Raw genomic sequence first — 9,550 nt, forward strand, 5'->3', positions numbered from 1 at the left:
GGGTCAGAACCAGAAGTGCCGGTACTGCGTACCGGTGAGTACCGGCCCAATTCCAGCACTGTAAGTAACATCAAATTGAAATACTCAAGTTAAGTACAAGTATATCAAAATTGTACTTAAGTAAATGTACCTAGTTACTTCCTACCTCTTGGTATGACTTTTAGTTTTTTTGGACTAAAATAAATATTGTTGCTAACACAATAATATTCCACAGCAGACATTTTGGCCACCTGTATAGCAGCAGAACACAGGTGAAATCGATCACATAAACATGTAGGTAATTGATTTCCTGTCCAGCTGGGGGCGGCAGAAACCAGTTGAACACAGCATCATCGACTTGTTAGCAATTACCTGTTACCCTACAATCATGGAGCAACAGTCTCATTCTTCTGGTGTCGTGTTTCTGGCTACTTGATGATTGTAAGTCAAAAATGCACTGTCTAGTTGCTCCACTACTATGTTCAACAGCTAGCAAAAGTTAGCAAAGATGCTAATTGTGATTTTTGTTCGTCATTGATAAAGGGATAACATGCAACGCATTCAGACATGCAATACAGATATACAAATGTTCAGTGAAGTTTCTTTGAAAAAAAGTTACATTTTCAAAATGTTTAATCTGAATTATTTTCTAGGAAAGAAAATTAAAATTGAGGAAGTGATTTGTGAAATAACTGGATTGAAACAATGAAATAGAGAATACAATGAATCAGAAACTCTACGGCGCCATCATGTGGACTATCAAAGTAAGAACAAATTATTAGCAGGACTATCTGAGTGTTCAAAGTGCTGATGGATGCAGCCTCACCTTGATGCTCTAGAAATAGCTTCCAGATGTCAGTAGTGCAAAGAGATGGTGAGAGGAGTTGGAGGGTCAGATGCTGTGTTGGAAACCTTTTGGAAACTCTGGGCTCGATAGATGTCAGAGACTCCATTGATCTTTTCCGCATTTTCCCCCATTGTCTGCAGGGACCAGATCTGCAGTTTTCTGTACCAGGCAGTGATGCAGTGTGTTAAGAGGTTATCAATGGTTCCTCTGTAGGATGTGGTCACCGGCCTCAGTCTGTAAGATGCTGAGCCCGCTTGGTAAAAGTTGTGGTCGTGTTGGACCAGGTCAGGTTGTCGTAAAGCATACTCCCAGTAACTGCTGACTTTCAACAGCGCTGCCATTGATGGTCAGCAGTGGGTGCAATGTATTTCGGCAGCCTATAAAAAGGCACAAATTGCTGCGATGATACTCATAACATGAACAGTTGGCTGTTGTATTGATGGGTCACTAAACTATGGAAGTGTGACAGGAAGCCTGAAGGGATTCTGCAGCTAAATGAAAATGAGCCAGCCATCAGTAATTTGTATTAATTTGTACCTATGAAGAAAGCAAAAGGACAACGAGCATGATTCATACATTCAACATTTTGTAATTCAATTTAAAATAATGCAATCGTTATTGAATAAAAACAGCAACAAGCAAATGTTTTCATTATATTTATGATCACAGTAAAGAAAACAGCAGTGACATCCTAACTTAAAACACAGCACTCAGGACTGCAAATGTTCAATATATTAAATCTCTGCACAGCAGATAAGGACAAACAAGGAGGAAGAGGAGAGGGCAGAGATTAACTTAATAATTAAAAGATGGAGCTGAGCTTAAAGGTTAAGGATCTAAGACATGAATTAGTCCAATTTCTTCCAAATTCATTTACATGTGCTGCTATCTCTTGTAAGGCACTTGGAAATATTGCCCAGTACAATAAAATACTGCACATAGAGTATATGTTAAATGATTAAAGCTTGACAGCAAAGAAGACCCTTACACGTTGTCATCATTATAACAACCTATTATAGAGGAAATCTTTCTTCTACTTGTACGCCTCCACAAAATACTAATGTGTTTGGCTACAAATATTTGATTACTGTACATAAGAATGCTTCAGCACACATAGTGTTCTACTACAAACAAACAAAATCTGATGAAATGTCTTCATTAACGGACTGTAGTGAGCAACGTAGCTTCTAATTGATGAAATGTATAACTGACCACAGCTGAGGAGGCGGATATGGTGTTTTGTTAGTGTTAGGCAGTGAATTACTGATTTTGAAAAATCGTATTCATTTGTGTTTCCCCCCTTTTGTATAATTACTTACATAATATTATGTGTTCTCACATATTTTGGCTCAAAAGCTAATGCAAACACACAATCTCTAAAGATCAGGACTGATACCACAGATGTCTGGGTAACATGTTGACATTGATTTACAATCCTTAATGTTCTTCAACTCGTATAATTATCAGTCATTATCAGGTATCCTATTTCTCCAATAGGTGTCAGACAGATCTCTACCCCCCCTCCTGTGTCACCGTCTCTATCTCAGTCTCTGTTTCTGAGTGTTGCTCTAGCCTAGCAGTCAGGAAGGGGTTGAAGAAGAAATCAAAACCAAACTGCAGGGCGTTCTGAGCCGTGCGCCTCCAGTCGTGTTCGATCTTGTACTGCCTGCGACTGGGCAGACGGGCGTCCCCGCAGGACATGCAGTTGATGGCTTTGAGTTCAAACACGGGCCACTTGGAGCCCAAACGGCCCTCCAGTATGGTGCTGAACTCCACCAGGCTACCTGTTTTTAAGTATATCAGCATAGATTTGAACTCATTACTAGCCCGCAGAACTATATCCTTTGTGGCATCTTCGTCCTCTATGATTGTCCCGTTTCTGGTCTTCCTCTCCAGTGGCATGCCCATTGTCACTTCGAATTTGTATCGATCAAAACGTTTAATGTGACATTCGTGCTTGGCCAGTTTTTTAAGTTTACAGAGGGGATTTTCTGCAGGAGGTGCGGGGGCTGGCAGAGGCTGGGGCTCAGCTGTCTCGTTTTTCACCTCCTCACACAAAGGATAGGGGTCTCCGTACAGGCAGCGCATCCAGTTCCCCACAAAAACAGGCAGCAGGTTCACAACCGACTGCGGCCCATTCTCGATGTCGGTCACACGGACGTATTTGAAGCGTCCAGTCCAGGTGACACGGTGTCCTTCGAGGTGAGAGCAGAGGATCTGAGTTTGGGCCATGTTGGCGTCTTTCCAGGCCATCGGGCCGCAAAGGCTGCTGTACTCAGGCCACGTCAGGGTGGAGTTATAAACCTTCATGCCTTCAGACCTGTAGACGTACATCCAGCAGAACAGAACCACCGCACTGAGCCACACCAGGATAAGCTTCACAACGCTGCTCCGTGATAAAGACCGTAAAACCACGATGGGGTTGAGGCTAAAACGAGTCCAAAGCCTCAGCACTACTGGCACAAAGCAGATTGTCAAGGTTACCACCATCTTGGTCACCTCCAGGGCAAGAAACCACTGTACTAACTGGATGAGGAGCATTGCAGCCAGGCCTAGTGAGAGAATGGGAAGGGCGAACAGGAAGAGGAAGTAGCCAACACAGGTGCGGATGAGTCCTATTGCGGTGGCGTTTTGAAGGAACACCATGCTGAGCTCACACCAGGTGAAGCAAACCATGTAGGGCACCAGGCACAGGTAGGTTCCCTTAAAGCCTCGCATCTGGGCCATACGGAAGAGCAGATAGAAGAGGTGTCCATATAGCAGACATGGCACCCCAAGGTTCAGCACTACTACATCCCCAAGAGGCACAGTGATGAACGTCATCCCAAACATCTTGATGAACCAGGGAATGGAGTCTGGCAGGAAGGGAGTGAGGGAGCAGGCTCCGGAGAGGACCTCAGTGAGGAGGGCTCTGCGAGCGAACAGCTGAGCGGAGGCCTGCAGGCTGAGGAAGGCGGTGAAGGTGAAGAAGAGGGCGACAGCAGCCAACTCTGAGCAGGGGATCCAGGATTTATCAGCAACAGGGAAAGAGAAAACCACGAAGATCACAGAGAGCAGGAAGTACCTGAAACACAAATATGCGGGATGTGTTCATTTTGCTGCAAAAAAAGTCGAGTTAACTTTGTTTAATGGAGTCCTTCTGATACTGATAACTGCACACAATGTTGTATTTCATGTTTTACAACAACATACATGGTTTAACCTCAGCCAGGCCATACAACAATAATAGTAATCATAACAGATCAATACAGTTGGTAATAAACGGCTTCAAAAAGTGTATATATATTTTTTCGAAACAGCTATTATTAATACTTCGTATAATACTTTCATACCTTTTTTACTTTGTCTGTTTTTACTCAAACACTAGAACAACACTATTACTAGAAAAAGCATGATTGTATCTACAAGACAATGCTGAACATTGGTAAACAAGTAAACTTTACATCTGCAAACAAAACAGAGTCATCAATAAAAAGAAAAGTAATAAATATGGAATTAGTATGTTCTCTACTTGGATTGTTGTGAATAGAGATGTTCTTACAGATAAGGCTCCAAGTGTGTCCATCCAAAGTTGGTCTCCGCCTGCTCCAGATCAAGGCCGGGTTCAAAGTGAGACAGCAGGTCGGTCAGCGCCCGAAAGTTTTCCCATGCTTTTGAATTCTGTAGGAAATATTCTCATGAATGTTCTGTACATTTTACATGTATGAAGATACAGGTGCATCTATATACTCTAGTAAACACATCTAAAGAAAGGTAAAAGTGTACATCTTTAAAAAGGAGCAGTTGCCAACCTGAAACACCCGCAGCGTGCAGATGACCATGGAGAAGAACGACAGGTAGAAAACCAGCAGAGGGATGAGGAAGATGAAGAACTCTATCGTGAGGTTGGAGATGATGAAGAAGAAGATGAGTGCGTTGACGTGGTGCGTGGGGATCAGAGCGCTGAGCCACTGCATGCCGGCCCGGGACGCCCAGTCGATCAGGTGCTCCTTGATCTCCAGCAGAGCGAACAGAGGGAACTTCAGCAGCTGGAGGAAGTACAGAGAGGAGAGTCAGGATGCTAATAAGGTGCCAACATCTGATCACTATTTCTATTACACTCGCAATTAGTGCAAAAACAGCTTTAAAAAAAAGGGAATCGAGTCAAATGGACACCAGTCAAATCCTTAAAGTCTGGAGCCTCCTACCTTTAGGTGTAAGGGCAGTTCATCTGGATTCTTCACTACTACATCGTCATCGTCGTCGTCATCATCATCATCTCCTACTGTAGCCATGACTGGTGGCGGTGCAACACCCTGAGCGTACTTCTTTGTCATCTCCACAAAGTCATCCAGACCCACTTGGCATCTGGCTACAAAGACACACGTATATTAAGTTAAATGTATATCATCTCTTCAAACTTTAATGTATTAACTCCCCTTGAATCATCTAAGGCACAAAGCTCCATTACAAATTGGAAATAGACAATTGTATTAGTAGAATCTGCCTCCGTTGGCGTTGTTTCCTACCACACATACCTTCACTGGTGACCATAGTCTCCAAGACTCTTCTCTGTTTCTTGGCAGAGCTGTTTAGTGGGCCCGGAGACACTGGTTTGCCTGTCAATTTATGAGAGAAATGAATCTTATACTGCTAGTTTAATACATTTATTTGTATTCGCGACATACAACCATACAATGCATCTTCCTCCTTACCCGGTTCCGTGTGGACATGTTCGACATTCTCTAGCATTTCAGAAACAGCCACCGACTTCTTCCTCTCCGGGTTCAACTTCCAGTACATTAGCAGAGCTGCTTTCCTGACTCCTCTCTCAAAGCGCGTCTCTGTACACAACTTCTTCACCTCCTCAAAGTTCTCCAGAGTGATGCCTGAAAAACACAAATTTGCACCAACATGATTGACAAGTTTTCCCAGCAACAGCTGAAGATTTGTAGTCTCATCCACTCATAACATCAGACCTATGTTGCTACGATGCAGTGGGGGATGTTGGTACCTTTCCTGGAGCCTAAGCACTGCTGCAGAGAATTGACAGCGTCCTTGCGTCCTTGTTTAGCCGCCTGGACCAACCAAGTGACCGCTGTGCAGTTGTTCAGCTCCTCATCTCTTTCCTCTGCCAGCGCCAGGAAGTAACGGCCCATCTGGATACACACACACACACACACACCACACACACACACACACACACACACACACACACACACACACACACACACACACACACACACACACACACCACACACACACACACACACACACACACACACACACACACACACACACACACACACACACACACACACACACACACACACACACACACACACACACACACACACACACACACACACACTTAGACTTGCCAGACAAGCACGACTTTGACTTTGTCGACCCAGTACCCGTCCTTCCCATCAATATGTCGCTCAAAAATAACATTTATTATTACTTGGCTGATCTGTTTTGTTCTCACCACATGGTAATTAAAGTCAATATTTGTTGCAGTATGTTAATTGACACTGACCTTGGTCTGTGCTTTTGCTTCTCCTGACTTTGCTCTCTCCTCCCAATCCTCCAGACTGACTTCCTCCTCTGGCTCTTCTGAAGGAAAAAGGCAATCACTTTTAACACTCAGGACACAGTAAGTTTCAATGATCCAAAGTATACTACAGATTCTGTAAAAAACAAAACAGTGTCAAACACAAACTCAAAGCATGTCTTCCTGACCCATTGGTTTAATCAAAACCCAGCGCAGTGAAAACAGAGTGACCAAATTACTGAAACTGCTGACCATCTGTTTCTATTTAAGGTTTTAAAACATCTCTAGTTTTAAATGACTCTTCATAAACGGTTTGATAATCCCGTCAGTGGCATGAGTTAGATCCTTCCAGAAACAGTCTCTGTCCTGATAGAAGCGGCCCTCTGAGCCCTGCTGGTTTAATTATCATCTTCTTTTTGCTAATGAGTTCTGCTAATCTCAAATCCCAATGCCTCACTCAACAGTGGCGAGCATGGAAAATGTCTCTACTTCCTGTAAAGTAGGGTGTGCCATTGTTGTGTCATATACTGTATATACTAGGAAAAATATGTAGGTTGCTTGAATGTGGAAACAAGATTGAAAACACCCACAGTGATACTGAAACAGTGTTCTGTCTGAGCCTGCGGGCCTCTGGAAGCTAAAGAGCATGCGATGGGATCAGGTAATTTCCATCAGATGCCCTTCATGCTGCTGGTATACTGATGATATAGCAGTTACTGCGCCGCAGCCCTAAAATAACAGCAGCAGCTGGTTTCCCAGCACACGCTTACAAAAGTGACGCAATCTGCCTCCCATTTTAACTTTAATTTGTTACATCATGATGATCTTAAAGGCTTGATAAATGGCACATGATGTGGATTTTTTAGGAAACCGGACTTAATGTGTGTCCAAACTGTGGTCAAAATATGACAGGGGTGTTAGATTTCCCTTGTTCCTGTAATACTAATATATTAAGACACCACTGCAACAATTTAAAATGTGATATTCCCAGTGCAGCTAACGGAGCTCCTACTATGTGAAGTTTGTATGCAGACTTGGTTAGTGAGATTTAACAGATAAGAGTTGAAATTGTCTGTAACGACACGGACAGGTTTCTTTCCTAAAGTCAGCAGCAGAGTTGCTTTGGGAGAGTCTGCTTTGCATGTCATGGTACACCACTTGTTGTCATGGAGACACTGTAGTACACAGAGAGCTGGGCTGATAAGTTAAGAAGAGGAACTTTAGAGAGAGGTAACATGTGATTAAGAGTGTAAAAGTTTAAAGGTTAGAGTTTGATTCTCACCTGGTTCTGGTGTGGGAGGAGGCTGAGGAGCCGTGGCAGCAACTGTGGAGCGAGCTGGTGGATATTCTGGAGAGGCTGCATTAAGCTGAGATCTGCCCACCTGAGAGGGGCTCCTGATGGGCTGACTGAGAGCGGAGGAGGGCGGTGTAGACAGGGAGGAAGAACGGGAGGAGAGACCTGGAGAAGTCCGAGGGGAGGCGGTGGAGAGGGCAGATGAGGGTGTTGTTGGAGAGGTTGGCATCGTGATTTTGGGCCTGGTGTGGTCTGAGGTGTGTGTGGTTGCGGTCGAAGACAAGCTGGAAGATGAAGGGCCTGGCCTCAGGGTAGAGGGGGAGGAGGGGCTGAGTTTTGCGGTGGCTGGGTTGCCGGTCAGAGATGGCTCCATGGCTGAGAAATGTACCAGACAAAGAACACTCACAGAGAGGTTCCACAGTATCTGAAAACAGTATTGTATGTGATATCATAGTATGTAAGAGCAGTGTGTTAGTAATAGGGAATGCAAGAAAATGAAAGATCTGCACTGACACATGTGGTGGGGTAACAGCTGTTGTGAAAGCACACTTCCTCTCTTCATTTCAACATGCCCCAGGTTCACTCTAACTTGTTTTGATGCACCAATACTTAGTAGTGATTTACAAAAATGTTATACAAAAAATATTTGATTTGCGAACACAGTAGCCTACAAATAGATCTCTCTAGCTCGCACACAGCAGATGAATCATTAAGATGGAGCAACGCTTGGTTATTTGGCTCCAGACTTGTCCTCATCTTTCTCTACATAGTTCAGTATTGACCAGTGTTATGATTAAATAAGTAACCCAATGTCTTCCATACACCAGTTACTACACTTGCTGCAACTTTATGTTGTGTCTTACTTGAGTTTGTGGAGCTCTGTAAAGCATTTTGTCATGTGGTCTGGAGTCTATTTTAGACATTATCAGTGAGCCCTGAGCAGCTATATTGAGAAGGTGACATCCTTGAATGTACCGACTGGAAACTTGATAGGTCCTGTTGCATTCAAGGAAAACCCCTGTGACCAGCAAAAAGAGGCTGCAATAAAAGTGAGTGAAACAGTGGTGGGAAAATCCTGCAAAAATGTAATGCAGTACAATAAGCAGCGCTACAGTCTTTAGGTAACCGACCATAGCCTGTACATATAGCTGACAGTGATAAATGTGGCAGGTTGCTAAAATAACCGGTGGTTTTGTTGCTAATGCTAATATGACACTTCTTTCCGCTTACCTTTACCACCAGCACACCAGTTTGTTTTAGATCATGAAAGTGTTAAGGCCCTCGAGAAATATCGATCTGCTATTCCGTGTCCCAAGTCATTCTTCCTTTTCGCTTTTGTAGAAATCCGCCTGCCCGCTGGCTCTGTGTGGTCAAACTCTAATTCTAAACATACACAATGTGAATGTACAGAAAAGTCTACCAGCTGCTCCACTTGCCAGCCACGCCCACTTCAGGTTCTACTTCTTTTGATTGGAGGATGCTGTGAACTCGTTTTTTCTAAACGTGAGTTGATTGGCTGTAAAGGTAGGAAGTCTATGTATTTCTCTCAGTCAAAAGCAATCAACCATCGAATACTTTATTATCGCTGAATTCATTTATTAACTTTTGTAAAATAATTTAACAATACAAATAAAGAGTGATACTTTTATTTGAATCGTTTCCATTATGGAATATGTATATAAGAAAAGTACGGGTTTAACATAAAACGGAAGAATATAAAGTAAACATAAAAGCATTACAATTGTTGCCGAATCCTTAACGTGATCTCGGAGATAGTTATTACAGTTAATTAAACATAACACAGATTGATTTTAATTGAGTTACATTCTTCGATATGTTTTCATAATTGAGCTTGCAGCCCACGTGCTTTGTTTTGTTATGAATCATTATTCTATTT

At 43.1% G+C, this 9,550-nt stretch overlaps 1 protein-coding gene across 3 annotated transcripts; it reads right to left on the reverse strand.

Annotated features, from left to right (window-relative positions):
- Positions 1-1,469: 1,469 nt before the first annotated feature.
- Positions 1,470-9,085, reverse strand: wfs1b (Wolfram syndrome 1b (wolframin)). Of its 3 annotated transcripts, none has more exons than XM_034230687.1 (10): positions 8,884-9,085; positions 7,642-8,028; positions 6,345-6,418; positions 5,820-5,964; positions 5,521-5,694; positions 5,344-5,424; positions 5,014-5,177; positions 4,618-4,854; positions 4,368-4,486; positions 1,470-3,890 (listed from the first exon to the last, which is right to left on the reverse strand). In XM_034230687.1, exons 2-10 carry the CDS (start codon positions 8,024-8,026, stop codon positions 2,339-2,341), a joined length of 2,931 nt encoding a protein of 976 aa, XP_034086578.1. In that variant the 5' UTR covers positions 8,027-8,028; positions 8,884-9,085; the 3' UTR covers positions 1,470-2,338. The 3 variants fall into 3 exon arrangements, with proteins under 3 accessions (XP_034086578.1, XP_034086575.1, XP_034086576.1); XM_034230684.1 differs by having other exon boundaries at positions 6,345-6,421; XM_034230685.1 differs by having other exon boundaries at positions 6,345-6,421; positions 7,642-8,077; positions 8,884-9,079.
- Between the last annotated feature and the right edge of the window lie 465 nt (positions 9,086-9,550).

The sequence above is a fragment of the Gymnodraco acuticeps genome, unplaced genomic scaffold (genome assembly GCF_902827175.1).
Source record: "Gymnodraco acuticeps unplaced genomic scaffold, fGymAcu1.1, whole genome shotgun sequence".
Taxonomy (NCBI): Eukaryota; Metazoa; Chordata; class Actinopteri; order Perciformes; family Bathydraconidae; genus Gymnodraco; species Gymnodraco acuticeps.